This window comes from Euphorbia lathyris, chromosome 2 (genome assembly GCF_963576675.1).
Source record: "Euphorbia lathyris chromosome 2, ddEupLath1.1, whole genome shotgun sequence".
NCBI lineage: Eukaryota > Viridiplantae > Streptophyta > Magnoliopsida > Malpighiales > Euphorbiaceae > Euphorbia > Euphorbia lathyris.
This window is the reverse complement of record NC_088911.1, coordinates 114,745,504-114,763,873: the sequence shown is the minus strand read 5'-3', so window position 1 is coordinate 114,763,873 and position 18,370 is coordinate 114,745,504. Positions and strand designations below refer to the sequence as shown.

The following is an 18,370-nucleotide window of genomic DNA, read 5'->3' as shown; positions in this document are numbered from 1 at the left end:
AATAATGCTGATAAAACATACCTCCAAAACCATCAGGCCCCGGTGAGCTGTCCCTATTCATTTTGAATACTGCATTTCGGATCTCATCATCAAAAGGTCTCTTTAGAAGAAGCTCATTGTCCGAATCAGTCACACTACGGGGAATGACTAAGTTAACCGCATCATAATCAACAAATCTTAAGTTACCTGAGAAAAGAGACTCATAGTAATTAACCACATGCTGAGATATCACATTCTCATCACTTACCATAGTGTTATTTATTAGGAGACTATCCAGAGAGGATTGAACCTTCCTAATTTTAGACGACCGGTGGAAGAAGGTCGAATTTCTGTCTCCTGCCCTGAGCCATTTTTCTCTGCTTTTGTCCCTGAGAAGCATCTCTTGCTTGATAAGTTGTAAATCAAGGTCATGCTGAGCCTCCGCTTCCCGAGCAAAACGAGAATCATTTAAGCCATCCCTAGAGATCTCGGATTGGACCTCTCCTAGTTTGTCAAGGGCAGTAGCAATATTACTGTCAATACGGCCAAAAACTTCAATATTCCATGCCTTGAGCTTAGGACGAAGAGTCTTAAGTTTGTGACAAAGAAGCTGAGCAGGTGGAAGAGAGATATCGCAGGAGCTCCAATGATCTTGGATCAGTTTGTGCAGAGAGCTGTGAGTGGTCCACATAGAAAGAAATTTAAATCTTCCCTTCCGAGCAATGCCAGAAGCACAAGAAAGCAGGATCGGGCAGTGATCAGATTTGCTTCGAGGAAGAACCGAGCAATGAATTCTATCCCAGCTATCAATAAAATTGTCATTGACAAAAGCCCTGTCCAGCCTGCATTCAACATGTGCATCACCCATTCTACCATTAGACCAAGTAAATTGCATACCTGTGTTTTCCACTTCAGTCAGTTCTCCATTCCGAATGAATTCTCTAAAGTCTCTACAACTACTTTCAGAAGGACTTCTGCCATTTTTCTCATGCGCACCCCTCACAGCATTAAAATCTCCCATAACAATTCTTTTATCACTCCCCCCAATAGCTAAAACTGAATCCCAAAGTAAACGGGCGCCTGCTAGAACTGTTATGCCCATAAACAAAGGAAATCTGAAATTCATTAGCCTGCAAACTGAACCTAATCGTGATATGTTGCTCATGATTAAGAAGAGTGTGACAGTGACCATTGAGACCAATCTTACAAAAAAGCCAGATTGAGTTGCTATCATTTTGAGAGATGATCTGCAGCCCTAGGGCGTTCCAGAAGCGAGAAGAAATTCTATCAAAATCAACCATAGGATCAGATAAACACACCAAATCAGGATGATTGGTATTGCACATCAGTTTTAAAGCTCTTTGGGTACCCTGATTCTGGATACCCCCTACAGTTCCAGTACAAAATTTTCATGCATATTTGATGAGAGATTTAACTCGCCCTTTCAACCGAGATTCAGTAGATTTAGCCTTAGGCTTCTTTCTCATTGTGATCCAGTCACTACTCTCAGCAGCAAAGTCATTCCCATTACAAAAATCCCTATTTTTTGATCTAATCAAGTGTTGTGTCCATTCATGAGATTCAGTAAGGAAATTTACCTCTTTTGGTATAACCGCTAAAAAAAATTCAATTAAAATAAAATAATAATTTTTTTTAATAAAAGATAATAAACATAATAGTTGATATGAGGCATTTAAATAAATATTAAATTTATAAATGTATATATAGATAACGGGCCGGGTCGGGCCAGACCCGACGGGTACTTATATAGCCCAAGCCCGTCCATTTTCTAGACGGGCTTATTCAGACTTGGGACGAACCGGGCCTGACACTAAATTTATGTGTCCAGATCCGGCTAAATGGGCCTAAGCTCGGGCCGGGCGGGCGGGCTCATCGGCCCATGGTGAGGTAAAATATTTTTTTTTTCATTGTTCGTTAATTGTGATAATGAAATAATACATTCATAAAAAGAATAATTTCAGAGTTTTATTTAGTGCTAAAAAAATTACTTATATGATAGGCAGGAATTTTCACATTCACTTTAATGAGCAAGTGAATTTGCTCATTCGCCGTTAGATATAAGCTTATTAAATCTAAGCCTCATGATGCTTTGAATCTCCACTTTAGGATTCTAATAAACCTAGATCTAACCGTGAATGAGCAAATTCTACATACTCATTAAGGTGCATGCAATCAGGACTGATAGGATAGGTTCAGGGGCATTGATCCTTGTTTTGAGTGAGTTGTATACACGGAACAAAACTTTCTCCAATCCAAATATTCTTTTATATATTTTTCATTCAATTATGGATAGATCAAAAACCAAACAAATGTGTCTTCTATGGTTACTTTGTTTTTGACAAAGTACCATTACTTGGTGTGTTTTCACCATTGGATGATGGAGCATAAAATTAATCCAATAATGAAAACACACAGAGTAAAGCTTACTTTGTAAAAAACAAAGTAAGCATACCATTTGCCCCAAATTAGAATAAAACTGTGGCGGAAAAGTTATCCTTGAAGGACATTGATTGACTGATTACAGTCATATAACGGTAGATTAGAGTGTATCATTGACGGAAATTTGCATAGGTAGATGCTATACTTTTCTATTTGATTTTAAATTTACTTGCTTCACACAATCAATCAAGAATAGCATAACCTTTCTTTTCTCCTTTCCTTTTTCTTATTCTTTGTTTTCTGAATATAATTCCACGTTTATTTAAGCTAAGAATCAAATTAATTATAATAATATTATATTTTCTCATATGGAGATTAGAGGTGTAAACGAGCCTTGATAATTCGTAAACTATTCAAGCTCGACTTGGTGAAAACTCGATCAAAGCTCAGCTCGATAGGCTCGACTCGAGTTCGGGATCGGCTCGAGCACTAACAAACTGAGTCCGAGCTTCCTTAGGTTCGCCTCGAAAATTCGTGAGCAAGCTCGATTACTTTTAATAACTATATATATTTCATTATACATATATTTAATATATATTTGATTGGTTATTATTAGTTTTCATCACAATTCACAACTCAAATAAGATTTAACCCATCAAAAAGATAACACAAAAAAAGTTTAGACATTTAAGTATTTAAGACATAAGGTTTTGATAAGAAATAAAATACATTACAAACTTTGGGGGTGTTTGGTTGCTCATTTTCATGCTCCTGTTTGCCTTTTACATCTGAAAAACAGTATTAAGTGTTTGGTTAGTGACCTCCTATTTGCCTTTTACACCCGAAAAGCAGCCTTTTACAAAAGCAGAGAATCTCTGCTTTTTGAAAAAAACAGTTTTTTTCAACAGCAAATAGCAACAACAAATAGCAAACAGGATCAGGAAACAGTAGGTAAAACAAACGGGCTCTGTAATATATATTTCATCGTTTGAAATTATTCTGTGAGTTTGTGTTTTCCGACCATAAGTAACACCTACTATTATGGAATCTCAACAATAACACGATTGTTTTTCTTTATAAATATTTTAAACTTATATGAAGTATGTCATAAAGCTTTTTCGTTTTTTACGCTACTTATTCTATGCATATATGATGAATTTAGTTAAAGTTCGTTAGAAGCTCGATAAAAGCTCGGCTCAGTCAAAGTTCGGTCATATTCGATCAAGTTCGTCAAAACTCGGTTCAAGAGGGCTCAGCTCGAGATATTAACGAGTCAATACCGAACCTACCTAGGGTTCGGCTCGTTTACACCCGTAGAGATACATGACTACAGTGGTGATGTTGAATATTAGTGGTGATGCTAAATATTAGAAACAACAATAAGACGGAATTAATATTTTTTTTTATCAAATTTTTCTGACTCGAATTAACATTTGAAAAAAACTAATAAGCAATATTCGAATAACAAAATAATAGCAATATTTTATGTAGAAAATCCCTTCAATACGAGGAGTAAACATCATGAGACCGTAAACCATTCAAATCTTCCACGTTGTAAAATAATAAACAATACAACCTAAACCTAAATAGGTGTGTTTGGTTAATACTAATTAAGCTCAAGTTATTTCAATACCTCTGTTATTTCAAATACAAATACAAATGTTAAAAATGTCAAACATATAAAGAAAGAGCATTTAAACCTGTAAGTCCCCCTATTTCAGCAGCTGATTTTGAGCTTGTTCTAGTCTGAATCTCAAAACGTTCATATGATTGAAGTTTAAACTCGATCTCTTAGCTCTATAAAAACTTGAATGGCATCAATTTGAATCGTATGAAGACTTTATGCGCAAAATACAAAATAGTGTCGAATCTTAGAAATAATTTATTTTAGTTCCTTGCAGGCGAGTCAAAGCAGATTTTCGCTCCTTAGACTTGTTTTTGACCTTCCAATTCTCTGTTTTGCATCTGTCTTGACTTAGCCATTTGCATCATTCTAATCCCCTCATCATCTTGTTGTAACAAAGAGTAACAAAGTTAACTTATGTTACATAATAATTTAATGTAATAAACGTAAAAATGCCTAAGTCAACTACAGTATACTTAGGCTGCTATAGGACTGTTATAAGCTGTTGTGGATCTATAATGTGTCATAGAACCTTATATATGGATATGTGTAAAATATTCATCCCCTTTTAATCTATATGGTATTCTATGTATTTCTAATGTCTTACATGTTCTATAAGAAGTTAGAAAGGATATATTAAATATTTTAATTGTATTAAAATAGAATATAATTGCACTACAAGTCAATTCTAGTACTTTCTAATGTTGTGAAAGCTACATCTCTACCAACACAACTTTCCACCTATATATATTCCATTTTATTTCTTTGATTCACAGAACACCAAAACAAATAATTTACTTTTTATATGAAATATCTGCCAAAAAGAAAAGAAACATATAAAGTGGCTTTAGAAAAGCAATTATATGCTGGAAAATGGAAATTGTGGATCCCTTATGATAATTATTGTTCAATTATGATAGCTTGCTACTTGAAATATGCTCTACATTGACTCTTGAAATATCCCTTATCTAAAGCTGAGCTGAGCATACTCTTCAGGTTCTTCCTTACTTTTGTCTTCCTGAATTTCAGAAAAAATCTGTAATTTCATAATCTCTTGCAGCTTATTTCTTCTTATTTCAATTTTCGTTTTACTTTAATCGCGTTTTCTGGTAACTTCTAATTAGTATTTTAATCGTGTTTTCCTTAAGATGATTTATCAAGTCAAGTAATGATGTTAGTCCTGATTCTGAATTTTACAGATAAAATTTGAAGAACAAGATGGCAATTGTGGATTCTATGGTCCAGGTCCTGGCACAACAAGTGTTCATAACTCTCCAAACCCAAGCACACTTTGCAGTTGATTTCAAAGAACAATTTGAGGTCATGAAGACAAAACTTGACCTTGCAAAGGCCTTACTTGCTGACACTGAAAACCTCAAAAGCAAGAAGCAAATTGTCAAGGCAACCTTGGCAACTCTAAGAGATCTGGTTTATGAAGCTGACAACATATTAACAGATTGCCTCATTCGCGACGAAAATCAGAAAGATGGTTCCTGCACAACTCTTACCTTTCAGAAACCTCTATTCTGGTACCAAACAGGCAAAAAACTGAAGCAAATCAATGCCAAAATGGAGATGATGGAGAGGTCTTTGGGCGCGAATCTGAAAGCACAAGACTTGAATGATCAAGAGGATAATTCATACAATGTTGTCAGATATACATCTCAGGATTATGATCCATCTGAGATAATTGGACTAGAATTGGACTTGGAAAAGTTAAAAGGCTGGATTTTTGGCACCACTGATGAACTTCACAGGATTGGCATCATAGGGATGGGGGGATTAGGAAAAACCACCATTGCTCAGAAGATTTTTAATGATGTGGAAGTGTCCAATAGCTTTGAGAAGATGCTTTGGGTTTCGGTTTCTCAAACTTGTAGTGCTGAGAGGATCATGAGGAGTATGTTGGAGCAATTAGAACCGAGTTGTCCAATTTTCGATGAGGCTCAAATGTTGCACAAGATAAGTCAGATTCTTAAAGAAAAGAATTGCCTAGTGGTCATGGATGATGTGTGGAAGATGAATGTGCCTTGGTGGGATAAATTCTGCTCTTGCTTGCAGAATGCAATGGGTAAAAGAAGCTGCATTATAGTAACTACTCGAAACATAGAGGTAGCAACCGGTATGGGGGTTGATAAGTCACGGATTCATCAGCCAAAACCTCTGAATAAAGAGGAAAGTTGGTTGTTGTTCAGTAAATTTGCATTCTCAAGATGTAAAGGGAAGTGTCAACCGGATGATCGATTCGAGAAAGTAGGCAAGGAGATCTTGGAAAAATGTGGAGGACTTCCACTAGCAATCAAGACAGTAGCAGCATTACTAGCACCAAAGACCAATTCTCTTGTCCAATGGAGCGAAATCAACAAGAACTTCCACGAATTGACAGTAGGCGGACAGATTGATACCGTAATGGCGTCTTTACAGCTGAGCTATGATGAACTTCCAGTCCATTTAAAGCAATGTCTGTTATGTTTCTCAATTTACCCTGAAGACTTTGAGATTCATGCTGAACAGTTAGTACATTGGTGGCTCGGAGAGGGGCTTATCCATGGAAAAGGCTCAAAGACTGCTAAGGAAGTGGGGTTTGATTACTTATCTGATCTTGTTACAAGATGTTTGGTTGAGGCAGTACAAAGGCGAGACTATGATGGCAGAGTTTACAGCTGCAGAATGCATGACATGGTGAGAGAATTGACAATTATGATAGCTGAAGAGGAGTCATTTGGTAGCTTTGATGAGCAAAGTAGACAGAAATTGATTGGAGAACCTCGTTGGCTGGGTTTCACAAGTGAAATGAACCCGAAATCGCTAAGAAACACCTCGAAAATTCAGGGCTTTATTGGTTATGCCAAGTAGTAAAGTTACACTAGACAAGCATGTTTCATGTCTTACTTCCCTCAGAGTATTGGATTTGTCTCTCAACAGGATGGAGAACATTTCTGCTGATGATCTCCTTGACTGGATTTGCTGCCTGAAACGCCTGGCGTATCTGAATCTCAGCGGTCTCTCAGGCCTTACGCAGCTCCCGAATTCCCTGCGAAATCTACGAAACTTGCAGCTTCTGATTCTAAATGGATGCAGCAATCTTCTTAAGCTAAATCCATCAATCATTTCATTGAAGAAACTGATGATCTTGGATGTAGGATCTTGCAATCTCCAGTTTCTACCAAAAGGAATCGGAAGGCTTGCTCATCTGCAAGAACTCTCAGGATTCAGGGTAGGAAATCAAGGTAACAGGCAAAGCTGTAGATTTAACGAGCTGGAAGAACTCCAAAACCTGAGGGTCCTCAGAATGAACATAGGCAAGGACAGTGAAATATCAGGAACAGAAATGGATGTGTTATTGAAGCTTGAAAAATTGAAAGTTCTATCAATTGATACAGAAGATTGTGATAATAAAAAGATATCAGAAATGCTGAATAGGCTATCTCCTCCATCAAATCTTCAGGAATTTTACCTGAGGCGATACCGGCATGAAAATCTTCCAAGGTGGGTGAATCCTGAAATGCTTTCAAGTTTGCAATATCTATGCCTAGAAAATGGAGATCTTGTGAGGATTGAATGTGGAAATGTTTCAAGTTGGAACATAGAAGGTCTGTGCTTCAAGGTGTTGCCTAACTTAAGGCTAGATTGGAAGGACTTGGAAAAGGAAATGCCTTTGCTAAGATATGCAGAAGTCAGTGGTTGTTTCAATTTGCAGAATTTTCCATGTTCTGGTGACAAATGGAGAAAGGGTGAAGATTTAATTAATAATTGATTAATCAAGTTTGCAAAAAATGAGATGTGAGCTATTTTTCATGTTTCCTATTTGAGCTTGGGCTTTTTCTTCATGATTTCTGGTTATTTTCATGTACTAACTTATTAATGAACACTAATTATTAATAATTAGTATTAAAGCATAATTTGTTGTGTTGTATGTTTTGGTAGATCCTCGCGATATTATCTATGAAGTTTTATATTGAGAAATTTTGATTGGATAATGACGATACACATGCGATAGCAAGTGTACTTTGCCAACTTAAGTAGGATAGTAAGTCTAAGCAATGTTTTAAAAATGGTTGTAGTTGAGCTAAGTTTCGCCTTTGCAGTGGTGATCGTGGTTGTGTGGGTTGCCTTTGTGGTTGAAGTATAGGAATCCCCTCGGGTCTCCTGTTAGGACCCTCCAACGGCTTGTTGAATCATATCTCGCACTTCAAGCTTAAGGTTTTCCATAGCGTTTCTCATCTCCCTCGTGTGTTTTTCCCATTCTCTTCTACTTTCGGCCATAAGCCGATTTTGCTTCCTTATTATCTCCATCATCTCGTTCTTGGAGTCTTTTATCTTATTGTCCACCACTTCCATGGTTTCTTAAGGTAGCCTAGGTTGAACTGTTTATCCTGAAATGTGAACACTAGCAAGTGTACTAGGTACAAGTAATAATGATAAGTATAATATCATCTCCACAGGGATAGAACAATTTGATATTGTAACTAAATGTTCCAGAACAATCAGATTCCTTAATAAGTAACCTTCTGTTATAGTTGAGATTTGTGGTTTAATCCTGAAAGACAATAAATTTAATTGAAATAACTGAATATGCAATTGTGGTACCAAATGGTACACAGATTAATAGATTTTTCTTATTAATGATAGAGAACAGGCAGAAAGCACAACCAGAAACAACAAGCAAGCATATTTCTCCTTATGAATGATATTAAGAGCGTAGGTCTAGGGTATCTTTTACTAGAATCAATTGAGTCAGGTGTCCCATATGCCCAATATTCTTTAGAAATAAGTAAACTAAGTCTCCTTATGTCCACTTCATTTCCAAGCATTAAGATTTGAAAAGCATTTTAAGATATACTGCTAAAACCCCCAGCATATAATTACCCATGTCTCCAATCCTAGTTACATGTGTCTAATAGTGTTTCCATCTCCTAACCAGAGTCTCCTCATGATTATTCAACTAAAATATAGGTTAGCTATTCCTATAATACATTAATAAACCATTAAACAACCTTCAAATATTTTTCTCATTCATAATAAAGAAGAATATTACTTACAACTACCAGCTCATGGCTGGTTTCAGCCTGAAAAGTGAACTACTCACTCATCTTCAAGAAGAAAAATGCAAGCAACAATGAAGAACAAGCTGTTGCCATTGATAAGAACAAACAGAAAGAAAATAAAGTTGGTTTTTCACTTTCTAAATCTGCCTGATTTCGACCCCTATGATAGGTCTATTAATAGTACAAAAGATAATTTAAAATATTGTCTTGAAGTGTGGAATGGTGGCTGTGTAGTTTTTCTTGATAAGTGGAAAATATAAGATTTGCAGTTTGTCTTGACTGTTCTGACAGTGCAGGGAGCAGATTGCAGAAGAGACAGAACAGTTTGCAGGAAGAAACAAAATAGCGCATGCATGCTTAGTCATACAAAGTGACAACCTCCTTAAAAACAGCAAAGACAACCATTTAGATTGGATAAATGCAACTTGGGTCCATTCTTTTTGCACCACTTGTAATTTCCAGCCTTCATCTTTATTCATTTTCTTCCTAGCATATTTCTGTCAGAGAACGAGCAGACTGTTACATAGAACAGTCCGATTTCCATGGAGAACAATCTGATTCTTGCTAAGAACAATCTGCAAATTAAAGGTAATTAATAAGATTTAAGGCTTATAAAGGCCATCATTAAGTTCTAAATCACCTCTAAATTAACACTTTGAATAATTAGGTATAATTTACACCTATCATGAATCATCGCCAAAAAGAAGTCTCAGGTTAGGAAAATCATTCGGCTCTGATACCAACTGATACGGATAAATACCGACTGTGTTGGTTTTGATATTAAACCAACAAAGAGTTTCTTCTCTAGTTTAACTTGAAGGAGTAAATCCCATATAGAAAGGTATAAACCTTGTTCTTTAAGAGAAGTTTTTTCAAAGTTTTTTATTAAGATTGAAAAAGATGAATATCCTTACAGAAGTTGGCACTATGCCATTTTCCCTTTCACATGACACAAGATACATGACAGACATTTGTTTTCGTGTCGTCTGAATATTTTTCGTGACAGTATTTTAACTGTATGTCATCTTAAGGCGAAATAAAAAAAAATGCGCTCGATTCTCAAATGACATTACAATTACAGAATTCTGTCATCCAAAGAAAACGCGCGTTTTCGTTAAATTTAATGCGCTCAACAAATGACACTTCTAATAAATGAATGTCATTGTATGCCGAAAACAAAAAAGCGGCAAATGAAATTTCACTTACGCGGCCATACCAAATTTTAGGCGCTCTATATAATTTGACTGAAATTTCAGCTGATATATAAACCCTCTCTCAATCCCAAACCCCAGTTTAGGTAACGCAAGCTTCATCCCTCTCATCCCTCTCTATCTCCATGGTTGATTTGAGCAATCACTGGCTGAGTTGGAAACACGGTACTGGTAAGCCATATTTTCTTCGTTCCTAGATGTATCATTGTTCCTTACTCTTATCTTTTCCTCATCCAATTTACTTTTGTGTATGTCGATTTCAGCAGCTGGTATAAGGATCTTGTGATTTTCAGACCTATCATTAAAAAGTTTAGATCTCTCGCTTAGCTACACTGATTTTATTGTATTTAGATTCACTGTTGTAAAGCTTGGGTCTTTATCTTTTTTAATCTAGGGCAAGACAGTGCCTGATACAGTAGATGGTATGAAGTCATCTAATTCCTTTTTATTTGAACACTATTTGCAGGGATAGTAAGAATGCTTCAGTACATGGGAAGGCTGACTGAAGAGATTGTCAATCGGTTCATGCCTTTAGCATATGGGAAGATTTCTTTAACTTACTAAATATATATTAATGTTATATTGGTTTGAACTGATTGGTCATGCCTTTAGAAGTGATTGTGTATGTTTGATGTACTGTTTTGGAACCTAGAACTCATTGATTTAGGAAACTAGCCTGATTTAGTATATATATTGTTATGTGGGTTTGAACTGAACGATTACATATATGTATGATGTTTTGGGTGATGATGAAATGATTGGTATGAACTGATTGGTTAGATATAACTGTTTAGGAAGCTAGGACTCATAGAGTTTATGTATGAATAATCATTAAGCATGTGGCTGATTAGGCATGCTCTAAAGCTTTGAATGTTCATTGAGATTGGCACTACTCTTACACCTATGAGTTATACTGTTAGAAGTGATTGAGTATGTGTATGTGTATGAAACATGTTTATGTATGATGTTCTATTGATGCTTATGTTTGAGGTTCTGTATGAGTATGTGTACGATTGTTCATTTGGGCATTAGCTTATTAATCATGCATCAAGTATTAGAGGAACATTGTAAAAGGGTCATTAAGCATGTGGTTGATTAGGCATACTCTAAAGCTTTGAATGTTCATTGAGATTGGCACTACTCTTACACCTATGAGTTATACTGCTAGAAGTGATTGACTATGTGTATGTGTATGAAACATGTTTATGTATGATGGTTTGTTGATGCTTATGTTTGAGGTTCTGTATGAGTATGTGTACGATTGTTCATTTGGGCATGTAGCTTATTAATCATGCATCAAGTATTAGAGGAACATTGTAAAAGGGTCATTAAGCATGTGGCTGATTAGGCATACTATAAAGCTTTGAATGTTCATTGAGATTGGCACTACTCTTATACCTATGAGTTATACTGCTAGAAGTGATTGAGTATGTGTATGTGTATGAAACATGTTTATGTATGATGTTCTGTTGATGCTTATGTTTAAGGTTCTGTATGAGTATGTGTACGAGGAACATTGTAAAAGGGTCATTGAGCATGTATGAAGCATGTATTAAAAGGTAAATTTAGGATAATTGCATGTACTGATATGGCTTGCAAATGATAAGATATATCCATACTCTTTTTAAAATTGAACATGACCTATGATGATAAGTAAGGAATAAGTTGTCTTGAATAAGTAAGGAATATACATGCACGAATAAGTTGTCTACTTGTTATAGCATGTTCACTTGAATATACATGTCTACTTTTATAAGTTGTCTACTTGTTATAGCATGTTAGGCATACTCTTAAAGCTGAAAATGTTATGAACTCAACTGGCTCATTTTTATTTGAAATGATAAGTAAGGATTCTGAATGCAATTCGTTTATGAAGCATGTATGAAGCATGTATTAAAGGGTAAATTTAGGCTAATTGCATGTATTGATATGGCTTGCAAATGATAAGATATATTTTGATTAGATAGAATATACATATACATACGAACTGAATAACAAGCTCTACATAAAGGGTTATGTATGTGCATTGGCCATACTCTTACTATGTTCCTTTCCACTCGGTTTGATATCGTAACAACAACATTAAACATGGTGATAGGTTTATGATGCATTCAGCACAAACAGAGTCCCTTGTTTTGACAGCATCATAAACCTCATTACCAAGTTTAGAGTACCACGAGTACAACCCAAGTGGAAGGAGCATTGTAAAAGGGTCAGTTTAGTTTACTTGCACATACATACAAACTGAATAGCAAAGCTCTACGTTATATTACAAAAGGGGGGGGATGAGTGTTGCCTTTCGGTTGTAATTGACAGTCCAAAGTTCCTTAGCTGTTTTCACTAGTGAAAGGAAATTTGGAATTGGAATGAGAACCACATTTGGATATCACATTGCCTTTCAATTCTCCTTTCACTTAGCCAAGACAGCTTAGGAGATTTGAACACCCTTCATAATCAGCACAAACAGAGTCCCTTGTGGTGACAGCATCATAACCCTCATTACCAAGTGGAAGGAGCATTATAAAATGGTCAGTTTAGGAGCACAAAGCTCTACGTTATATATTACAAAAGGGGGGGAATTAAAGGTCCAAAGCTCCTTAACTATTTTGACTAAAGAAAGGAAATTTGGAATTGGAATGAGAACCACATTTGGAGCTCACATTGCCTTCTGATTCTCCTTTCTCTTAGCCAAGATAGTTTAGGAGATTTGGACACCCTCATATACACTTTGCATACTCCTCAGTCTATATCCGGGTGATCCCCTCATACTCTTCCCTGTTGCTGCGGTATTGCTCAACAACTGCTTCTTGCCCAGGAAATGGCTCCTCACTGTGGGGCTGTAGAAGTAGCTCATATATGTGCCACAGACACTACAAAATGCATAGAATAATTAGAACAAAAATATGATGTTGTATGTTTATCAAATGAAATAGATAAATGGTTGCATTATACCGTGGCAGTGGAGAAGCGATGGTTATTAAGGATATGGGGAAGATGAATCGACCCCTGAGGAGCCACGTTAGGATGATATATCCTATTCCGGAACCAAAACTGAGAATAAGAGGAGAGATCTATTAGTGTATGTTTCATATAGGTGATTATATCTTACTGATCTGAGTTAATATTACTCTTGCAGGTCTGTTTGGGAAATCCGGATGGTAGCTGATTCTGATTTCAAATACACCCCTTTCATATGGGGTGTATTGGGGGCCTTTCATTCTGATCGACCATTTGAAGAAGTTACCATCAAGAGGACCTGAACGTTATCATTTAAGAAGAATCATTAGAAATACATAGAAGAAACCAGGAAGGGTTACAGAACAACTATGGATTGACATACGTACCATTGATGGCCAGAAGCCACTCTGGGTTCTCCATGTACAACTTACCCAAGTCAGCAATTATTTCTCCTGGAGTTTCAACATGGGGATCCATTGTTGGTAAGTTTTCTGACTGTTGAAGGTATGATTCTGAATCATGATGCATATATTTATAGTGATATGATTGTGGTAAGTGAAAGGCCGTGTTAGGGGAAGGGTCACGTAATTACTACTGAGTTTAGGGTTGTGTGTAATATTAATGACCTGCTTGGCTTTTGCAGATAGCAAGACCTTTGGGATTATAGGCCTAATTATTACTCCAAGATATGAATTGACTTATGGAAGATATTGGTTATTATTTTTGTGTTTTAATTCAGAAATGTATTGGTTATTCAAGACATGGATTGACGTTAGGCACAAATGTAAACATATTATGAGTATTGGTCTCCAATAAAATTGCAACCATTGATATACAGAATTTAATCTTCATATTTTAGAATGTTTCTGTATTCAGGTATAAAAACCAGAAATTCAAACGAAGAAGAAGGCATAAAGTGACATTTTAATTTTTAAAAATGTCATCTAAACATCAATAAAAAGACATTAAAATTAATGTTTCTGTCACATGAAAAAAAATCCTTTGACATGATTGATTAAGACGTGTGCCATCTAAACAGGCTATAACGGCAGAAATTATTATACGAACTGTCATCTCAAATTGAATATGCCAATTTCCCACACGCTAACCTGACGGTTTTAATTGTAAAAATGTCATTTGATGACATTAAAGGTGACGACAGTAATAAATAAGTTGCATCGTAACAAGGGTAAAATGACAGTAAGAAAATAGGCTAATGTCATGTGTGATGACGAAACATGACAGAACCTGACCGTCGTCTGAAGGTGCAATAGACGGCAGCGAGCCCCGTGACAGATTTATATCTCGCGGGACGACGGTTTTTAACCGTCGTCTGAAGAGGGTTTTGGCGTAGTGTGGGGTTTAAATAGCCCCCTAATTCAAAGATAAAAGACTATGATACCCTTACTAGGATTACATTCCATAAAGAAAGTAATATGGGTAAGGTGGGGTGAAATGGGTAAGTGTTAGAGTAGTAAATAAATTTTAATGGCAAAATAGTAATATCAAAGTGACAAAACAGTAATAAAGATCAAACAAAAATTTGGGAGCTTTGGTTTTCTTGGCGAATAAGTTATCTCACATGGCGTGTGACATATCTAACACGCCGTGTGGCCATTATCTCCGGTCGCTTCTATTCCTCAATGCCCCACTCCACCAGGCAGTGTTATAAAAGTCGTAAGGCGCTAGTCGGGCGGACAAGACCTCAAAAGATTAATCGGGGACTAATCGGATATGTATTTTTCTATTTTTTATATTTATAATTAAATAAATATTATATAAACACATTTAAAATATAAATTATCACATCTAAAAATAATATTAATAATATATAAATATTATAAATATTTGCTTTAAATAAATAATAAAATATCCATAAATATTCATAAAAAAATATGTCTACTACCTTCTCCATATTCATCAAATAATTCTTTATTTTCTTCCTCAAAATATTTAATATTTGTAATTTAATATATTAAAATTAATTTTATTTAGTGCTATGTAAATTAGTTCTATTATTTTTAGTTGTTGTTGTGATCATTAATTATTTGTATTAATTATTTTGTAGCAAAAATTTTATAATTTTATGATTTGACCCGATTTTTGGCCGCCTAACCCGATTTTTAGCCGACTGGCCCGATTTTTAGCCGCCTAACCCAACTTGCCCGCCTAACCCGACTTGCCCGACTAGCCCGACTTGCCCGATTTACCCCGACTTGAACCGCCTAGGCGGAAATATATCGGACCCCCGACTTAACCCGTCCAGTTATAAAAAATCGGTCAGTGTTCTGAATTTCACCGACTAGTCGGCCGATTAGTCGCCGACTTGGCCGACTTTTAGAACACTGCCACCAGGCCACACGACATCTGAATGAATGCCACACGCTGTTCGCAAATTCCAGGATCTCACCAACTTACCCACACGCCGTGTGGGTTCTTCCTTCCCATTTCCTTATCCAGCACTTGACTCACATGACGTGTGGTTGATTTTACACACCGTGTGAGACACTCCTCCAGTTTACCTTCGATTCTCACTATAAATGCCTGCATCATCTCTTTACTAGTTAGCCAAAATTTATCACATCTATTACCTTTTAACAATATTAATAATTCTTTACTAGTTAGCCAAAAATTGTCACATCAATACGTTTTAACAATATTAATAATCTAGATTATCTTCACTAATAGAATGAATTTCAAAGATATACGTTTTAAAACGCGGAATGATTTTGAAAATCATTGAAACTACATATTTTATTTTTACGCTAAATAGGGAATCTAACTTTATCAGTGATATGATATGAGCAAAATTGTGGATGTTATTATCAAGTATACCACGTTTCAGTTCAAGGTTAAAAGAAATCCATTTCTTTATTTTTATCTTTATCTGCACCAATGAAATTCATAATTTGTCGGATAATGATGATGCAATGAGAAAAGTGAAAAGAAAAGAATACCATCTTTAAAATAAAGATCAATACTATATACTATATTCTTATAAATGAAATGTGGGACACATAGTTTGAGTTATCTGATCATGGTCAGTCGGAGCAGGCAGGGGCGGAGCTAGGGGGTAGGGAGGGTCTCCCGACCCTCCGACCCTCTAGAACGCCATTGACGAATAGTGGTTCAGTTCCGAACAGCCCCTCCAAAATAGTTAAAACTAGTACTTATAATGTAGAATGTGATTATTTGACATAAAACTAAGTTTGCATAGTTGGCTGTAGTGATAATTAAAAGAATCTCTACATCCAATTGGTCCTATGTTCAAATTTCCCTCTCTTCAATTTTTATCTCATTTTAATTTTTTCCCTTAAACCTCATTCTCTTTTATTATTTTTAATTGTATTTTTTTTAGTTACAAAATTTATGACCGAGAAAACAATTTGATGAATAATTTCTCCAATTAACCAAACTTGTCAACGTTAGGGATAAAATTGCTGTTGGCTGTCAACGTTAGGGGTAAAATTGCACCATTTTATACGTTAGAGGTAAAATTATTCTTAGGTGTATACGTTTGAGTATTTTTGCACCTTATCCTTACTTTATATTGAATCTCAGTTGTTTTGCACCTTATTGTTTCTAATTATGATCAAATTTAGCCTTATATTATCAAAATTTTGAAAATTTTGATTTGACTACTATGAATCAAAGCCTTAAGTCGTTATTAAGAAAAATATATTCATACAATCGAGCCCCTCCGGACCTTGAGCTCTGGCTCCGCCACTGGGAGCAGGCAGATGCAAATGATCAGAAAGCTTATTGGGATCGCCGCCGGCGAGAATGTCAACTCACGTTGTCCAATTCACAATCCTCACTACCGTTCTTATTGATTTCAATTGCTCTATTCCCGGAGGCTTGCCTTGTGAGGAAGGTATATATCTAAAAGTTATATCTTTCACTAATCGGATTAGTTTAACTATTAAGCTATTGGTGTCTAATTAGTCTTCTAAATTAGTCTTCTAAACGTGCTTAAAAATATCATGATTAAGCATTTGTTTAGTTTGAAGGTTAACTGAGGTGAGAGTTAAAAGATGTGATGGAAAGGAAATGGGAAGTAATGGAAAGGAAAGTTAAAAATTAACCTTGTTTGGAAGTTTATAAAATGTAAATAAGGTTAAATGTTTAAATTCGTTTGGGAGTTTAAATATGGAGGGGAAGTAAAGTTAAATCTATTTGACAAAATTTTTTAAAAAACTTTACGTTAGCCACATTAATCCCCAATTTGAAGGTTAGAATTTAGAGGTTAGAATTTGGAGGTGTAGGAAGTAAACATTTAACTTCCATTAATCTTCATTTACTCTAAAAAAAAAAAAAAAAAACTTCCAAACAATGTATTGGCCCAAAATAAATAAATTTTATTTTATGTATATAGAAAGCTTGGGTTTAATTTTAGAGTATAGTTTATATTCTTCTAGAAAAATAATAATGGTAAAATAAAAATAAAAATACATATGTAAACTAACATCCAACCGATGAGCACGTCTTGCACCACGCGGGGCATAACTCTAACACGCGAAGCGTATTAGCCAGCCCGCGAGGCGTGAAGGAAGCTACTTCCGAAGGACAGCTCGGGAGCTCAACCATGCGGGGCGTGTATTTCTATACGCGGGGCGTATACCACACATCCGAAGGCGTATCGCTTCAGAGACTCCTTTACGCGGGGCGTGCCTTCCTATACGCCACGCGTAAAACATATCAACAAGGTGTTCTAAGACCAGAAGCACAAACACGTAGGACGTACCTTCCTACGCGGGACGTGACACCAAAGGCGCCACGCCTAGATACCATCAACGAAACGCACAAGGTTCAAGACCTCCAACACGCAGGGCGTGCCCGGACATACGCGGGGCGTGCTATCTCTCTCGGCAGCAGTTGGAAGCAGTCAACATCAGTTAGTGGAAGTTGAAGAAGTTAAGTTAGTTGATGATGTGGCAAGTTAGTACCACTGAATAATTACCAAAATGCCACTCCAAAAAACTATAAATAGACCCCCTCTCCTTCATAAAAAATCACACTCAACTCAATACACAAAACCCCCTCTCAAAGCTCCAATGCTTAATTCTTAGTTTTTGCTCTCTAGTTCTTAGTTCTTAAGTTCTTTTGTTCTTAGTTCTTCAAGTTCTTCTTTTGTTCTTCATTTTTCTTAG

At 35.9% G+C, this 18,370-nt stretch overlaps 1 protein-coding gene across 2 annotated transcripts; it reads left to right on the top strand.

Moving 5' to 3' along the window:
• The first annotated feature begins 4,833 nt into the window (after positions 1–4,833).
• LOC136219565 (disease resistance RPP13-like protein 4) lies at positions 4,834–6,860 on the top strand. 2 transcript variants are annotated; one of them, XM_066007013.1, is made up of 2 exons: positions 4,834–4,999; positions 5,203–6,860. In XM_066007013.1, the coding sequence occupies exon 2, from the start codon at positions 5,222–5,224 to the stop codon at positions 6,857–6,859; it is 1,638 nt and encodes a 545-aa protein (XP_065863085.1). In that variant the 5' UTR covers positions 4,834–4,999; positions 5,203–5,221; the 3' UTR covers position 6,860. The 2 variants fall into 2 exon arrangements, with proteins under 2 accessions (XP_065863085.1, XP_065863084.1); XM_066007012.1 differs by having other exon boundaries at positions 4,834–5,041.
• Positions 6,861–18,370: the final 11,510 nt, after the last annotated feature.